At 36.8% G+C, this 19,531-nt stretch overlaps 1 protein-coding gene across 1 annotated transcript; it reads right to left on the bottom strand.

The window, feature by feature from the left end:
* Positions 1 to 1,375: 1,375 nt before the first annotated feature.
* LOC131440575 (doublesex- and mab-3-related transcription factor dmd-4) lies at positions 1,376 to 18,284 on the bottom strand. The gene is made up of 4 exons (XM_058611973.1): positions 17,942 to 18,284; positions 2,303 to 2,537; positions 2,034 to 2,239; positions 1,376 to 1,972 (listed from the first exon to the last, which is right to left on the bottom strand). The coding sequence occupies exons 1-4, from the start codon at positions 18,245 to 18,247 to the stop codon at positions 1,808 to 1,810; spliced, it is 912 nt and encodes a 303-aa protein (XP_058467956.1). The 5' UTR covers positions 18,248 to 18,284; the 3' UTR covers positions 1,376 to 1,807.
* Between the last annotated feature and the right edge of the window lie 1,247 nt (positions 18,285 to 19,531).

The raw sequence follows: 19,531 nt of genomic DNA on the forward strand, positions 1-19,531 counted from the left end.
CTCATACGAATAGCAGATAATCGTCAACTACTACTTTTCTTTGAGGATTCAAGCTTTACTAGTATTCCGTTCGGTAAGGGAGCACCTCATGATATTTGCGAAAAAGAAGTGAGATCCCGAGACTGAAAATAAAAATGAATCTTACTAGACAGATAGAGTAATGAAATGTACCGGATATATGTTTCATGGTCCGTTAACGCATATCCTTGAACGAAGTTGGATGAGCTGTCTTGTCAGCGATTTAAAATTACATTGAGATGCGGAACTTCCTGAAAAAAATGGTCTGGAGCAGTTGATGAATATCGGAGACACAACTATTTCTTCAGCTTCAAGCAGTACGATTCACGACTTCCATCGGATTTCCATATAAATTATATGGGATATTTTTATAACTTTCATTATGATAACCTCCATTTAGATTTGACGTACACATTAAATAAAGATTATAAGTTTCCATATAATTTCTATGAATTATATTCTGCATATGATGTCATATGAATGAATATAATGAATGAATATAATGAATATAAATAAGATTTTCATTTCAGTGTAGGCTATGTTTGTTACTATACGAACCGACTTCGGCTACACTGGTTCCAAGTACCCGATTCTAGAAGTACCGGAAATAGTGATCAGAAAGTCTAAAACGAGACTCACACAATTTTTCAGAGATGATTTGATCGATTTCCACAAACTTATACTAAAATAAAAGTTCCTATAGTTTCATAACTTGTTGTTTAATATCATCCGGGTCTGACTTCCGGTTCCAGATCTATAGAGTAAAGTGTGTTCAATCATTTAGTGCGACGATACAAAATAAAGAAAAAATCTTATTAACTTGACATAACTGTTTACAAATTGAAAAGGTTATGTTAGTTCGTACCCAAAACAAGTTTATTTTATTCAAGATTGAAAAAAAAATTCTTGACAGAATCTTCTAGATTTTTTTGAAATTATAGGTAATATGAGAAAGGCATCATGACACCGCTAGATGGATTGAAAAAGGTTTTCTGCATACGTTTCAAATAAATAATGTATGTTTAGCAATCAATGGGTTTAAGAGTGAATGTTACATGGTTGTTAAACGTCGTATAATTTTGAATGATTTACATATCGCATTGAATTCTATACATAACATTGGTGCACTGCGAAATTCTCTGAAAGATATCATAACCAGGTGAGAGAGACTTCGCTTCTGACTTTTTTCTACAAGCACAACATACAACACAGATAAATTGTCACTTGCTACGATTTTTTTTAGAAATTACTAATAATGATATTATTGCAACAATATTTTTTTATTTAATCAATTCATTTTCATATTGATGTTTTTCCATAAAACTCAATAAATTTTATTGGTGTCGAATTTCTTTGTTTATCCACAGCGCATATCGACTTGAAGTGAAACGTTCAACAATAACCCAGTTAAATCGCCTGGAATTGGATTCAGAATTCAGTATGAATCCACAATGAATTGCAAATCAGATGCAACAACTGATCTAGAGCCGATAAGTCTCGGAATCAATTGCTGCATCTGACTCACAATCCATTTATAATTCGTATTGGATTGCAAATCAAATTCTAAGCGATTTGACTGGAAATAAACATAATTGAATCAAACTGCATTAGCTATTTAACAAATTGCACTCCTAAACTATTCGACAACCCCTAATGTGATGCATGAGATAATGGAGCACTTGTAATAAATTTCAATTTTTTTATATCTAATGTTTTGAAACAAAGGACTCTTATCGACTCAGAGTCGGAAGCAGATCTTTGTGTCACTTGCTGTATTCCAACTTCATGTCTACATAGGATGATGTACACACATTACACAATTTGGAAGAGTACATCTCGGTGCTAAGCTTGGTGCTATGTGTCCCATTTGAACTGGAATAGACATAGGTAGTAGCCATTTTGGATAGGCAATCAACGATGGGTAGTTGGGTGGACTAGGTGGAGAAAAGGGAATCTGAAATAATTTGGAATTAGTCTCATACAAAATGTTAAGTAAAGCATGGTTCTTAGCAAACCTGATGGTGCGAAATAAGTGATGTCGAGGAAACTGGTGGCTTGAATGCACTAGTTGGTGGATTTTTGCTACATTGCTCAATAGCTTTCAGCAAGTCTAGATCGCAACGTTTGAGAATTAGTTCAAGCACAGAACGTTTTCGATGGGGGAAAAGTTGCGACAGCATGTCCAATGCATTCTGTGATATAGGTATGTTAATTGTGTTATCTGAAATTTAAATGAGAATCCATAAAACTATCGAGTAACAGTATTTGTAATTTCCTTTCTCACTCGTGGTCTTGGCGTTTTCGCTTGAGTCGACATTCTTTTCACTACTAGTCCGAGATGTCGATGAAGTTATGTCCATGGATGACGATGGTTCCAATTGGGGTAAAGGGCAAGGATCAGAAACAGTCATACCATAAATTTTTCCCGGTGGCAGTGTTTCTAGTGATTTACCCATCTCGGTAGAAGCGAGGCGTAATGCAATAGCGTCTTCCACAGCTTGCTGTCTTTTGAGCGCCACCTGAAAATTAGTACTTTTTCTTAATATGGAGCAATTGCCGTAATGGATGCAAATGTAAATAATCAAAACGATAGCAAGAAATATGGAATCATTTTCGATCTTTGGTTTTGTGTAAAAATGTGAAGTCATATTCGATGCTGATGAGATGTGATTTAATCATAGATATGTGGAATAAAATGTTAATCATATTTCATTAAAAATTAAAAACAAACTTTATTATTTTTACGTTTCGTCTTTGACGCATCAGTGCAAAGCAGTTCAAATTGAACTGCTTAGTGCTAAACTCGGCAGTTCAATTTGAACCGCTAAGCAGACGTAAAGTTTCTGGTACTTACAGAGCACTTTTTATTTTGCAACGAAGTGCAGTGTCTTTTCTGACGTGCCGAACGAAAACGTGTTTTCGACTATTTCTGGCCGATGCAGGTTGCACTGATGAGTCAAAGACGAAACGTAAAAGAGGCGGGTGGGTAATGTCAGAGACATAACTGGATTTCGTGAATACGAAAACAACTGACATGTTCCTTAACACTTCCGAATATCAATTGTATGAATTATGCACGCATTCCCCTTTTTCACATTTTTCGCAAAAACAAAGAAATCTTCACTTGATCTCGATTACTGTGAATTTCACACAGCGAAAAGTGCACAAATCTAAGCAAACTGTTCTTAATTTGCAGTAAACTGAGGATATTTCCCTACGATTTGCAAACAACAAATCCTAATAGTTCTTTAGAAAACTTTTAGAGCCATTAGAACGGCTGATATTGTGCAATGCTCTCCACCGTTGTTTTTTCCCAATGCTAATGACTGGCAGCTGTGACGTAATCGCTCTTGTCGAAAGCGTGCAGACGACACAAAACACATCTGCTCGCAGTGGCGATTGAATCCAAACTGATTAAATTTATGTTAAGAGATTTCCTTTTATGTGATTTCGTTTGTAGCTTTTTCACTAATGGGCGGTCCTAACGGCTATAAAAATAGCCGCATACAGAATTTTATTGTCGATTATTTAATTTCGGATTTGCATAACTTATTGAAAGAAACTATCAATATGCTGTAGGGATTCGTTTCTAGCATTCACAAGGACCAAATTGAGGTACTCACTGCGATATTCACCACTTTTCGGAACATTTTTCCCGGACGATTTGTTGTACAGCAGCAGATATTTTGTTCTCTTCCTTAGAACGCGTTCTGATTGGCTGGTGTTGACATGGAGCAAATGAGACAGGTTTTTCAATAGTGTACTATTGAAATACTTCAATGCATTTGCTATACACGTTTAAATTGAAAAATTTCGATTCTATTGGTAGTTAGATTATATAAATCCTTTCACAGATCACTGAGCTATGAGCTTTAAAAATACGAGAAAGGCAAACGCGCCTTATGAATTATCCTCTTTGATACTCGTTTATACCAAACATTTCAGAAAAGTTTAATTTTGAATTTTTTGAGACTATCTCACAAAACTGAAAATTTTATCATAAAATTGTGATAATATTTCCACTGGCATGTCGCAAGAATTATGTTGATTCATTAGATACAACAATAGATATTCACGATCAAAAACTTATCACTCTCTCAGAGGGTAAATTTTGAAAAGGCACCCCATAGTAAAGTAAGTCGTATTCACGACAAAATCCTAAATCATATTTCTGGATTCGAATCTCTGAATAAGGAACTAAATTTGAAACCATTTTCAAAATTCAGAAATAGGATTCAGTTCTAGAGTCATAGTTTTAAATTCTGAACCTGTATTCAGGATCTAAATTTTGAAATAGAAGTTTGAAACTAAATTCGGAACTTAAAATTAACTTCAGAACTCAGGGGGACCAGAATCTAAGTTTTGAGATTAGTTCTTGAATTTAAACAAAAATTCAGTTCTCTGCTACTGCTGGTTTACTGCTAGCCACGACGTCCGAATGCGAAGAAAAGCACCACCTGAGCATTTGTGGTTTTTACCACCTCATTATTACCGGTGTTGGTGGAAGAATTTCAACACGATATCCAGTTCCGTCTAACGTACTAGAAAAAATAAACAATTCTCGGTCAAGATTTACCTATTAAACTAGGCTAGTAGAACATTGGAACTGATATGTTCCTGACTATCTCAAAACCGTCGTCCTGGTGCGAAAAAGGCAAGCAAACGTGATGAGTTTTCCAAGTTGTTTCCAAAAGTTTGAGAAAACATTTATTTTGAGTTATTTACGGTTATTTTACACTGTTGAAAATTTAATCACAAATTCCTGATTATATTTCTGATAGCATGGAGTAAAAAAATATGTTGTTGCGTTAACTATAACAAGAGATATTCACGGTCAAAAACTTATCACTCTCCCAGAGGGTAAATTCTGAAAAGGCGCCCCATAGTAAAGTAAGTCGTATTCACGACAAAATAATAAAAAACGGTTATGTGCACTAGCACAAAATTTGGCTAACCCGTAAATGGTAAAAACAAACTATTTGTTACGTAGGGATAAATTTAATCAGCCTATCCTGCTAGGAAAATAGAAGGAGTTTTTTTTAATCTTTCTTATGTTTCAGGATCTTAATCATGTGTATTGTTTAATCCTATTTACAGAAGAATGAGAAGGCCATCCACCAGACCAGAAATTCCTGCTACGAGATAAGGAATGTATTGTAAATAAAAGTGAGATAAAGTGATTTAAAAACCGCAACATGATACTATTGTACGTAGTCTTAAGATTTGTAAATAAAGGTTGAGTTATTTAGGAAGGCTAAAAAGTACTTCTCTTTAAGAAAAAATAAATGTCCAGGACAAAAGGAACACTATTCTTAATCCTCCTGGTAGTATGACAATGCCTTTCTCAGTCTCATTGAAATATTTTTCAATTTTTTTACCTTTCTCATATAGAAAGGCTATGTAATCACTGCGAAAACCGACTTTTGAACCAAGTCTCATGTACCATTCGACTCAATTTGTCGAGTACGCAAAATGTGTATGTAACAAAAATGTGCACTAGATTTTTTCAGAGATGGCTGGACCGATTTTCACAAACTTAGATTCAAATGAAGGATCTCTTGATCCCATAGCTGCTATTGAGTTTTTCCAGGAACATCTGCTTCGAGAGTAACGGGATAAATTAATAAAAAAATGAAAAAAGTGCACTCAATTTTCTCAGAGACCGCTTAACCGACATTCTCCAACTCAGATTCAAATTGAAGGGATTACAGTTCTATAGCAAAGCATGGGTATGGATAAGCAAAATGATTTTAAAAAGTGTAATCGATTTTCTCAGAGACCGTTCATTCAATTTTCACAAGCTTTGGTTCAAATGAAAGATCTTATAGTTTCATCTGGATACGACTTCCGGTTCCGGAATTACAGGCTGATAAGTATAAAAATTTCATTTTCAGGAGCGTGTTTTTATACAGGACACTGAAAAAATGGTAGAATCGAAAAAAAGAAAATGTATAACATTGCTGAACTGCGAACTTACGGAAATCGTTCATCCGAATCCGAATGAGATCCGAACCATAATTGAGAATTGATGACACCTCCCTGTGAACAACTTTTAAAGTTAACGATATAGCTAAGCTAACTCTTGTGGTATCATCTTGATGGCTCTGACTGTTATAAATATTGAACAGTTACAGCTGATGTCGAAAGTTTTAAGAGGTTAAGCATCTGTCATTAATATTCAGTTCATATTGTTTTAATTTTTTTAAGTCCTTGTTTTTCACTGTATTAATTTTGAGCAATTTTATGTTAACTAAGTAGCATTGGTGGGAAGTTTTAGTTCTCTATTTAAATGGGAAGTAAAATGCAGCTGAAGTGTATCAAATGCTTGAGGATGTTTATGGTTATAATCCTCCAACAAATAAGTCATGTAGGGAATGGAGATTTCAGCGCAGAAGATAGGTATCGCTCTGGACAACCAACAACAAAAAAAATGGAAGACAAACGTGTATTGTACTATGCACTATAACAGGCGATCGGTATAGACTGCAATTGATGATTTTTAGCCTTGTATTACGAGACAAAGACAAAGTTATTCTCCTGTATGACAACGCTCGGCCTTGTGTCACAAAAGTCGCGAGAAAATGTTGTTGTTCCAACGGATGCAGAACTATCTTGCAGGCCATCGGTTTCGAAAATTGGCTTCGAACTTGGATCACCTCAAAAGATGAAACATTTTTTCGAGATGGAGTTCAAAAATTGCCTGAAAGGAGGGAAGTAGTAACTAGCGATAGACAATCCTTTGATTAATCTTTAAATTCTTCTTATTTTGTAAAAAAAATGCATTTTTGACCCAAAAAAAAAACGAATCGAATTAATTTGTTCTCCCAACACCATTCGACTCAGTACGACGAGATAGGAAATTGTCTGTGTGAGTATATGTGTATGTATGTGTGTGGTTACGGTCTCTAATAACAACAAGTGTTTGATTAACATTCCTTTCCAGTCCTTAGTCAACCAGGGGTGGTTGCACAAGCTCAAGCTCTATATGACAGTTTGCAATTTCATACACACCACACTAACCTGTATTTCCGGTAGCTGAAATCGGATCTGGAAATAATTCTACATCAACTTATGGATACATAATACTCTTCATTTAAATCTGAATTTGCGAAGATCGGTCTAGCTTTTTCTGAAAAACTGGTGTGATTTCCGGTTTGGAGCACACGAGCATTTCGACGTGTTTGGTCATGAACGCACCAAATCTATCCAATTGAACAATTACTCGAAAGTATTTGGCTCGAATTTTAGTTTCATGTATATGAGTCTCTGAGAAAATCTTTTAAATTCATTTAGCATATTTTATCCCGTAGCTCCGGAGCCAGAAGTCGGATAAAGATGGAATTCAATAGTAGGCTATGGAACTGTAAGTCTTTTAATTTGAATCTGATACCGTTTTCGTTTTTGAACCCAGACGCGGGCTACCCTGACTCCGAGTAAAACGAACACGTGGTACGCGCCCTAAACAACAACTCATAAAAAAAGATAAAATAAACAAACTCGCCTGGATGCGTGGTGCGACCCGAGAAAATTTTCAGAGCGAAACTACGCGATTGGAGTCCAATCTAGAGCGACCTCAGGTTGCTAAAACAAACATATCAAACGTTGTTTGGGCGACTCTGGGTCAGCTTTCGGGCTGCTCTGATCAATAAACGAAAACGGTATGAGTTTAATGTCGTTTTCGCTTGATGTCAAACCCAACCCAGTTTCCACCCTAACTGCTGTCAAATCGTTTGTTCGAATCTAGTTTCAACATCGTTGAATTGAAAATCGAGCCAGTTACGAACCTGGTTTTTATATCAGGTTTGCTCAGATCTCCATTGCTAAGTGCGAAACCAACACAGTTTTATTATAAGTGTTTGTTTGATGAAACTACACTGGATCAGTTTCAGTTTTCTCAAGCAAAAACGACATAAGAAAATCCATTAAGCGGTCTCTAAGAAAATCGAGTGCACTTTTATTCCATTTCTTACACACTCTTCTCCGTTACCCCCATGCCGGACGTTTTTTTAAAGATGTTTTTTATTCAGGCCTATTTGCGTACAAGGTTTACGTGACCGAATTAGCCGATTTTTTGAATAAAGAATTTTTTGAAGTGGATCTCGTTGTCACTCTTTTTCTAGAAGCAGAAGAGCTTCCTTTTCCCTCCTACGAGGGTTGAGGGGCATTTTGTTCGTGATTCGTCTCGTCATCCATTGCCGCATCGGTGGTTTTGTTGTTGATTTCCGTCTTCTTTTCGTTTTCCTTGTTGTTCGCAGTCTTGAGCTCGTTGATCGTTGATGCGCCTTGTTGTACATTGGTTGCAGTTGCTGGTTGGTTTGATGGTGAAACAGGAGTACTGCGCTCACTAGTTTTCGTTGTTGAACGGTTGACCTTGTCTTTGGTTGAAGATGTTCTCATCGCAGTATCAGTGCAAGGTTTACCGTAGTGTGCAGGTTGTTCACAAAACTGACATGTAACCAACTGATTTTCATAGGCAATCAGCGTTTTACACGGATGTGTCCCACCATGACCACAAATAATTTAGTTGCATACGTACCAATCGCACGTCATTCCGGATGCCGGGGAAAAAATTCCGCCATACTTCCCTTTCGACGGAAAGGATTTCACTCTCTGGGCTCTGACTTGTTCACCATGTGTACAGGGATTTTGTATTTAATGTCACACTCAACGCTGTTCACCTCGTTGTTAACCGAAGCGAACGCAATTTCGTCGTTTTCACGTTTAAACATAATGTACACACAGTGCAGACGCCTTCTTGAATTGAATCTTACTTACATTATTAGCGTCTAGATGCATTCGTTCTTTAAGTAAGATTTCAATTTCATTTGCTGCTGGCCTAACTTTGTAACGCTTGAAATCTATACAAATTTAATTTGGTCTTGTAGGCCAAGTTTCAGGCTTTGTTAAGGAGCAAGACTCTTTGCAAGCGTATGAGTAACGCCAACAATGTGTGCGTGAAAACAAATTCCGGCGCTTCTTTTCCTGATTTTACTTAATAAATCTTCCATATGGTTGAAAAATAAACCAATCGGTACATACTGCTTAAAGTTGCAATTCAGGAAAAGTAAAAATCTTAGTCTAAAACTCTTCCGTTTTCCTTAAAGCTGCTCGAGAAAAATTATCTCAGTTTCAGCTTACTTCCACTGACACATTTGATTAGCAACAAACACATTCCTATATGGATTTCCTCTTGCAGAAATTATTGCAATATAAAGATTTACATACCTTCTATACAAGGTGAGATGAAAAAACTGCAACCAACTTCAGACTGCTGTCATTTCTAAACCGCTCGTCCCACAGCTGTCAGATTTATTCTAGTGACAGCTCATTATATTATTTACAAGCGCACAAAAGCATTTTGGTGGGAATTTTTCAGAAAAAAAGTTATTTGTGATGGAATTCAAGTGTGATAGTGTGATTGCTTTGCATTTGGCTGGAAAACCACAAGTGGCTATCGTTAGAGCCCTCCAGCATTTAAAAGTGAATAAATCTTTTGTGTCTCGTACCATCGCTCGTTACCGTGATACTGGTAGCGTAGCCCGACGTCAAGGAAGTGGACGAAAAAAAACAGCAACATCGGCAGAAATGGTTCGAAAAGTGAAGAAGCGAATTGAACGAAATCCGCGTCGCAGTGGCCGAAGATTGGCTCGTGAGCTGAACATATCGCAATATGCCATTCGGCAAATATTGAAAAATGAGCTTGGACTAAAGCCATTGAAGTTCCAAAAAGTGCAAGATCTTACTGATGCGCAAAAAAAAGTTAGACTCGAAAAAGCTAAAGAGTTGCTTCGCTTGGCCGAAAGTGGTGAACTGCCGAATTTGGTTTTCTCCGATGAGAAACCATTCGTTATCCAGCAGTTTGTAAACAAACAAAATGATCGTGTTTACTTGCCAGAGAGGTCAGCTGAAAATTTGCAACTTCGGTTGGCCACCAGAACTCAAAAGCCGGCCATGGTGATGGTGTGGGCCGCCATAACAGCCGATGGTCGCTCGCCGCTCGTATTCATCGACCGTGGGGTCAAAATAAATGCGCAAATCTATCGCGAAAATATTTTGGAGGGAGTTCTGAAGCCCTGGGCACGCAAACATTTCGGCCGCAGACCTTGGACATTCCAACAGGACTCAGCACCATCGCACTCAGCACGCGCCACCCAAGAATGGTTAAGAAATGAGGTTCCTCGCTTCATTTCCACCGCACAATGGCCACCAAAATCTCCGGATGCCAATCCGTTGGACTATTGTGCCTGGGGTATTTTGGAAAGCAAGGTTGGCACTAAAAATACCAAAGTGTCGATCATCTCAAGCAAGCGCTTCGCCGAGAATGGGACAAAATACCGCAGAGCCACTTTCGGGCAGCGTGTGATGGTTTCATTGGCCGTTTGAAGGCCATAGTTCGTGCCAAAGGTGGCCAATTCGAACAAATCTAAACCGATTCTCAAATTTGATGTTATTTCCGACATTTTTTGCTTTCATTCAATAAAATTTAAAAAAAAAATGAAAAAATTATGGCGTTTTACTTTGTTGCAGTTTTTTCATCTCACCTTGTAAGTAAACCAGCAAAAAAGAAACCTTTAATTTAACACGCGAAAGCCAAAGGATATGGAATGTTGTCGTAAAACTATTTATTTTTCCGGAAAACTACTTTTGTAACCGAAAATATTTAGTTTTGTTTATTTCGTGTAGCGCAATCTTATACAAATGCATTGCAGCAGTGTTGCTAACTTTTTTATTAGGGAATTAGAATCTACATTCATAAGATGTAAGCAATTTTCCATCAAACGTTGGTGAAAAATTAATCAAAACTGATATTTCATCCAAAATGTCAGGCTTAACATTCATTTGAGAATAAATTATTATGAAAAAAGATTGTTTGAAACTCAATCGTGCAATTCATTTTAATAAACTCGGTGCACTGCATATATGAATACACCGATCTATGCACTGAGCTAAATTTTCTTTTTCACATTATATGATATTCTAATGATTTGGCACTATTAGCATTTCCAATAATAGTTACAAGATGTGTTCAACATCATGTCAAATATATGAGATAATCTTATGAAACATAAAACTCTTCTTGATGTTATTTTTACAGGATTTCCATATAACGAATGAAATTTCCAGTCTGAGTCAAATTTATTGGCGCGCCTTATAACGAGTACTGCGAATCTACGGCCAAAACTAATCGATGTCAACTGATCGAAGCGCCTTCTGCATATTATTGTCGGTGTTATCAGATTTATGTTATCTGATTTACATGGAATTTGTGAAAATTTACAAGTCAATCGTGTGATTCAAGTTGAAAATCTAAAATTGGTATGCTGCAAACCAATCCGCGAGTGTTTATTTTATTTTATTTTTTCAGTAGTGGTGTGTCATCTCGTATTCTTTACAGTAATGCGAATAGGAGAAACAGGGTACTAATGGGATCGTTCCTTAGAGATATTCCACATTTTTCTTATTTACAATTTATTATCATATTTCTCCTTATCGGCAAGACTAAACTTCGTCGATTATTGGGGGAACGTTTGATCAATGGATCTGTTTCTATTCGAGTTAAACGCTAAGTTTAAGACGCGCGCATCAAGTTTATAGCCGCGCGGATATTTCTTGAGATGGTCTTCGATTGATGATGATCGAGTGATATCTTGCTAGTATTACGGCTGTCTATTTGAAAAAAAAAAATTGAAAAAAAACACAATAAATTAAACGTATAGCAAACCTACCGACAGCCGACTGTCAGGAGTTTTACGAGTTTCAGAAGAAATTTTGTATTTTAGTAGGAAGTACGTATTAATACAAAATACAGATTAATACAAACGCTATCCCAAGAAAATCTACATCCGGACGTGGCCAGCGTCGGTTTTGTTCAGCATTCAGGGATCAATGCAGTTTACACAATGTGAAACTACGTGCTATTCCCAAGCAAGTTATTTAAGGAAAATATTTTGCAAGCTTAATTAGTTCTGATCAATAACGTAGTAGCAACACACGGGCGGTTAATGCTCCTTTCCAGTGACACTTGTGGTAATGCAGAGAATTCCTCGGTCACTAGTAGCAACAAATGTTAAATTAACATTCATTCCCTTCCCATGTTGACCTGCATGGGCGTGGCAATCTACGTTATTGGTTATTCCAGATTCTAAATCAGTTTACGTTGCACGTAGTATTCGTTAACCCTGCACCTTAAATTCAACATTAATTTTCTTCTAGTCAACTGAGCTGTCTTTCATGGGTTCAAGCCTCGTCTATGCGGTAATATTTTCGTAGTTTTCATTACATAGTTACATTCTCGTGTTATTTTATTAATCTGTTCACTAGACAAGCTACCTGTGTCGTTTGCAAGTAGCCATCGAGGTGGTTGACAAATTTGTACTTGTGGAATGAGAAGTTCCGGATCTAACAAAAAAAATCAATTCTAGAGCGTTACACTTGACTCATCGGTCCTGCAACATTTTGATGCTCTTCGAAAAAACAAGATTTGTCAAGGCTTTCAAAATAGTCTTCCGTTTCTGTAATGCCCTCAGCATTCAACGAAAATTTATTTCCCTGGAAAACACGAAACTCGTATTTTTCCATACCTCGTCTGATACAATCAGTTGTTATTCAAACACTAGTGGATAGATTAGAAATTTTGTATTGGGCCATCTAAGGAGTGTATCGAAAATAAGCTATCCACATACATTTGTGTTGTACGCATGTATTTGTGATGGTTTTTTATGCTTAAATCACACCATGCTGTGTCTTTGGCTGTCAGCTTTAGTTTGTTTACTTGTTTGTGCGGATGAAATTCTGCGTTTTCAAAATGTCGTGTATTGAAAAGAAAATGAAAATTAAGGTTCTGGACACATGGCTAAGTGAGAAGGGTATTACTATGCGAAAATTGGCGAAGCGGTTTGGAATTCACCATGCCAGTGTTAAAACCATCAATAATAAGTTTGGGGAACACTATTCTTTGGATGAGCTACAAGGAAGGGGTAGAAAACCCGGTTCTTCCAACCCGAAACTGCACCAGAAAGTGGTATCTCTAATCATGAAGAACAAATCAATGTCAATACGTGATTTGGCCAAAAAAGCAGGAACAAGTGTCGGAATGATCCAGCGTGTCAAGAGGCGAAATCACCTGAAGACCTACAAGAAGCACAAAATTTCGAAACAAAGTGTAGAATAGAAGAAGCGAGCAGCAACAAGGGCCCGGAAATTGTTTTCGTGTCGTTTGCAGTGTCCGGATGCATGCGTTTTGATGGACAATGAGACTTATTTAAAGGAGGACTAGAAAATCCTTCCATGTCCACAATACTTTTCTGTCGTCGTTGGGGAGGATGTGAGCGATGCGGACAGGTAGATTCAAGTGGAGAAATTCGGTCGAAAGGTACTGGTATGGCAAGCAATATGTTCCTGTGGTTTGAAGTCAACCATTTTTACACTACCGGAACAATAAATACAGAAATCTATCGATCTGAGTGTCTCCAGAAGAAATTGCTGCCTTTATATAAGAAGCATAGTACACCTCCACTGTTTTGGCCGGATTTAGCGTCGGCTCACTATGCCAAAACCACTCTCAATTGGCTTGCGGAAAAGGGTATAAATTTCATTGAGAAAAATATCAATCCACCAAATTTCTCTCAGCTTCGACCCATCGAACGTTACTGGGCAACCGTGAAGAGGGTCTTCAAGAAGACTGGCAAGGCAGCTGGGAACATGCAGGAGTTCAGAAAAATTTAGACTCAAGAGTCTAAAAAATTCGATGCAACACTTGTCCGGAACTTGATGAAAAGCGTTCCATCAAAAGTTCGAAAATTTGTCAAGGAATAACTTAAATTTTATCCGGGTTTCATTATGCTCAAGTTTAACCTCGTACAATAAAGTATCAATTTTTGTGGATAGCTTATTTTCGATATACTCCTTAGGTGCTTGGAACTATCCACGTATTTTCTGTGAGAAGTCCGGAACTTTTCATTCCATGTAGTATATTTGGGCTTCATTGTGGCCATCGAAATGATGTAAAATTTTAAAGCTATGATGAGCTAAGAATCTTGATGACAGACCAATGAAAATGATTCTGGGGTCTGAACCGGTTCAAACAAAAAGAACGTGAAGGGCACCCATGGATGGACATTAGACCGAAATATATAAGGCCTATTGCTCAGATCTACCACAAAGCTGAAGTTTATAAGACCGTCGTTTTTCTCTCATATCACAAAAAGATGAAATCTAGGAAAGACGAATCAGCTCCAATGTAATACTAGAAAACCGAATAAAATGGCCTGCTTATAAAAGGTGATTTTTTTAAGGTTAGGATTTTCATGCATTAGTATTTGCTCAGATTTTTTGAGGTTATGATTTTCATGCATTATTATTTGCTCAGTATGCTCTGACATTTCATCATGAATAGACTTACTAACGAGCAACGCTTGCAAATCATTGAATTTTATTACCAAAATCAGTGTTCGGTTCGAAATGTGTTTCGCGCTTTACGCCCGATTTATGGTCTACATAATTCTGGTTGAATGGCTACGTAAATAAGCAAAATTGCCGCATTTGGAGTGAAGAGCAACCAGAAGCCGTTCAAGAACTGCCCATGCATCCCGAAAAATGCACTGTTTGGTGTGGTTTGTACGCTGGTGGAATCATTGGACCGTATTTTTTCAAAGATGCTGTTGGACGCAACGTTACAGTGAATGGCGATCGCTATCGTTCGATGCTAACAAACTTTTTGTTGCCAAAAATGGAAGAACTGAACTTGGTTGACATGTGGTTTCAACAAGATGGCGCTACATGCCACACAGCTCGCGATTCTATGGCCATTTTGAGGGAAAACTTCGGAGAACAATTCATCTCAAGAAATGGACCGGTAAGTTGGCCACCAAGATCATGCGATTTGACGCCTTTAGACTATTTTTTGTGGGGCTACGTCAAGTCTAAAGTCTACAGAAATAAGCCAGTAACTATTCCAGCTTTGGAAGACAACATTTCCGAAGAAATTCGGGCTATTCCGGCCGAAATGCTCGAAAAAGTTGCCCAAAATTGGACTTTCCGAATGGACCACCTAAGACGCAGCCGCGGTCAACATTTAAATGAAATTATCTTCAAAAAGTAAATGTCATGTACCAATCTAACGTTTAAAATAAAGAACCGATGAGATTTTGCAAATTTTATGCGTTTTATTGTTTAAAAAAGTTCTCAAGCTCTTAAAAAATCACCCTTTATATACATTCTTTTTGTATTTCACTGTAGAAAGACTATAGATTTGCTGCAAAAGCCAACTTTCGAGCGGAACCTTGGAAACCAATCGTGTTATATACCATTCGACTCAGCTCGACGAGATAGGAAAATGTCTGTGTGTATACTGAATCGATTTTAACAGGCTTAGGTTCGCTTGAAAACTACTATTACGCCAATGATCAAGTTTGAAGATCAAATAGCTGTCACTTCTGGTTCCGGAGATATGATGGCATAAGTAACTAACCGAAAAAACTCTTTTTTTTTATCGCTCAATTTCCTCGGAGATCACTCAACGAATGTCATATACCAATCGATTCAGCTCGACGAACTGAGCAAATGTCTGTGTGTGTGTCTGTATGTGTGTTGTCAACTAAGAGGTCGAGATCTCAGAGATGGCTGGACCGATTTTGATCAAACTAGTCGCAAATGAAAGGTCTCCCCGTCACCCAGAACGCTATTGAATGGTTTTGAGATCGGATGTTTACTTTTTGAGTTATACGAGGTTTTATGTTAAAATTTTCAGTTTTTTGACAGTATCTGTCACATTTGCCCTTGAAAACAGAATATGTTTCCAGACTTAGATTTCGCTCGGTAATACCTATACAACAAGCCATAGATTGTTAAAATCCGTCCATTTTTAACGGAGATATCGATATTTTTGTGTAAGCCTTATTCCAATAGAAGGAATTTTGAGCGCTGTATGGAAAAGCAATGCTTGGGAGCAACATGAAACACGATTTTTTATACTGTTACATATAATTGTTTCTAAGTACCAAAAAGACTGTGTACAGCATCCTTTTTTATGACAATTTGCCTCGGACCAATTTTAGCACGGTTCATTTTTGGCAACATAATCTTTCGAATATGGCATATGTAAACCAAATGATACCAGCATTATCGAGTTGGAAGTAATTCCATAATTATATTGATTTAAACCATTTACAGCAATAAATGCTGGAAGAACATGACTTCCATATACCATACGACTCAGTTCGTCGAGATCAGCAAATGCGTGTGTGACAAATAATATCACTCAATTTTCTCGGAGATGGTTAAACCGTTTTCTACAAACTCAGATTCATATGAAAAGTCGTATACTCCCAAACAAGGTTGCTGAATTACGTTTGGATCCGACTTCTGATTGCGGAACCACAGGATGATATGTGAAACGAAATTAAAATATGGCTGATGGCTGAACCGATCTAAGATTCTAATGAAATCTAAGAATCATTTATGATTCAAATGAGAGGTCTTAAAATCCTATAAAACCTCTTATTTAGAAAATGCATCTATTGATTTAGAAAATGCAGGGTGATTAGTATAAAAATGTCCATTTCACATAAATTAATCAGGTGCAGATTTGGATAGTCGATTACCAAATAAATTTATATTAGTTTGAACGGTATTCGTTTTTGGATTCGGAATGTACCCCAAAATTTTAATTCGCACTACAATTTCTCAAAGATGTCTACACACTCCTCAGGTGAATTTAACTGATTTCGGCTACACCGATTTTAGAATTCCGGTTCCAGTATCAAATCGATTCTCAAAGCTCAATAATTTTCTCAAAAAAGACCAAATCGAACTTCAAAAACAAATATTACAGGACTTAAGGTCCCATACTAAATTGGTGAATTTTATCCGATTCTGGAATTACAGATGATGAGTTTATAAATTTCATGTAAATTGTTTGGCGTAATAATTTATGGCCATTCGAATCATTTTGGGCTATGCTAATTCATGAATACCGGCTCTGGAAGTACCATAAATAATGACGAAAAACTCTAAAGTGGAACTTACTTCGACATCTCATGGAATGTTCGATACGATTTGCAGATTCGAAATTACAGGGTAATGAGTGATTAAAATCTCAATTTGCCGTTTTAAACGACGGTAATTAAAATAGTGTCATGAGAACTAAAACACCTAAGAATATCCATGCCAAAACACATGCGTATTGATAAAAAAAGGTATCATCTCACTGCTAGGTGGATTAATCACGTTTTTTTTATGTTTCGGCTTTTGATAGTGTAAAAGGTTGTAGATGCATCAATCATAAGTCAGATTGAAAATAGATGACGGGCATCAAAGGCATTCGTCGAAAATTGAATTCAACATGTCATCCTTCAACGCTAGCTCATATATAAAAGGTTTTTTCAGAACCACCATTACTTTTATAAAGAGCTATTTCAATTTTTTCATTGTGGAACAAATCGTGCTACCGGGGCATCGTTTCAAATTTTGGGTAGAAAGAAGTTAAAGCTCACGCAATCAATAGACTAATTAGATCGATCGATCGGCGTTGCTGTTTCATTCATACCCAAAGCATCCAGTTATGTATTTGATATTATTCACCCGCCACCTCGTGATATAAGTGAAAATCTGTTCTAGATTTTGTACATTGGCTTTCATTAGTGTGAAACTCCACAATGATTACGTTGCTGCAATCATAAATCTGCAATCCAAAGCTTCTCTCTGGTTTTCATGTTTCTACAATAATTTCGGAATTTGAGCATTATAAAGCTATTCTCAAAAATCGGAAAGCAGGAGTCGTAGATTGCGAACAAATATATCGGCCCAGTAATGTTAATTTTCAACGTGATACTGAATTGGATAAGTTCCTTATGACCTTCTTCCACAAACTTATTAATTTTGCTGACAAAATCTAATATTCATTTTTCGACTATGGTTTACAAACCTGAGCAGCCATGATTTTCTGTCGAGACAAAATCAGTTCGCATTTCGGACATCGGCAGTTTCTGTACGTACAATGCTTTTTATGACCTCTTAAACCGGATATAACGCCATGATTTCGGCAACGTGCACATTTGGGTATCCGCGACGTTTGAATGTTACAAATACTATTAGATTTTCCAACCGAACTGGAGCTCACAACACTAGATTTAGATGTTTCATTGCAGAAACTTTCCCCGATTTCATGTGTGCAATTCACGCTATTTCCACGATCACCGTTACGTTTTAGCACACCATTCACGGATAACATTTTTCACGAGAAGAATTTCAAGTGACTTCCGAACCTGTTAAAAGCTAATGTACTACTGAGAATATGAAATTCGAATCTGCTCGGCTATCTTCAGGGAGAATCATCACTATAGCATCCCTAAAATAAATATCCATTTCCCTTGGTTTGGACCAATATTGACATCTGTATTGTGTTGCACATGTTTCGACATCGTTGATGCAGCGAGAGGAGGAGAGTCAAAGCTAGATATTTTCTTTCAACAAAGAAACAAGCATCAGGACACGAATGGATACTGATTGGTGGCAAGATTATATACCAATATTTTTTTTAGTAGACACTAAATGGTTCTTCGTTTTCAGTTGTAGCATGGTCTTCTCAAATTTAAACAGAGGTCCATTCATTTTAATTTCATGCAATATTGATGTAATATGCTATTTATTTATCTTATCTATTATTGGTTCATACGTATTTTATATGTTTTAAGAATCTATGTATTCTGTACAAAAAACGCATTATGATCCATATACGATTTCTTTCTCTGTATCTCTCTTGCATAAATTTAGAACAATTTTAGAGACTTTCACACTCTACACTATCAGTAGTAATTTTCGTGAATACATCTTACTTCATTGTGGGGCGTCTCTTCAAAATTCGTCTGTGGAAGAATAGGTAGAACTTAATCGTGACTAAAAGCAACAACATAATCCTTTCTCCATACTATCAAAAATATCTTCAGCAATTAATTGTAAAACTTTCAACAGTGTAAAATAATCATAAATAGCACAAAAATTAGGTTTTCTCAAACTTTTTTTAGGTAATCATGCACATATCAGTCCCGTTGCTCAATTGAACGAGCAGAAATAGTAGATCACGATGAGCATTAACATAGCATTAGAGATCGCACGTGTGTGTTACTCCGTTATTGATTAGACCCAATTAACACATGGATCAATAAGTCCCGAGACTAACAATGGAAACAACATTTTTTTTGCAATATTTTTTTTTATTCATCAACATAATCACCTTTTAGGGTGATACAATGGTTCCAACGTTTATCCAATTTTTCAATACCATGTTTATAAAAAAAATTATCTTTCGCTTCAAAAAAAGCTTCAGTTTCAGCGATGACCTCCTCATTTGAGCCAAATCTTTTTCCCTACAGCATTTTTTTAAGATCAGCAAAGAGCCAGTAGTCACTGGGGGCTAAATCTGGCAAGTATGGGGGGTGGGGAAGCAGATCAAAGTCCAATTCGTTCAATTTCGCCATTGTTTTCATCGACTTGTGGCAGGGTGCATTTTGTTCCA

The sequence above is a fragment of the Malaya genurostris genome, chromosome 1, assembly GCF_030247185.1.
Source record: "Malaya genurostris strain Urasoe2022 chromosome 1, Malgen_1.1, whole genome shotgun sequence".
Lineage (NCBI taxonomy): Eukaryota > Metazoa > Arthropoda > Insecta > Diptera > Culicidae > Malaya > Malaya genurostris.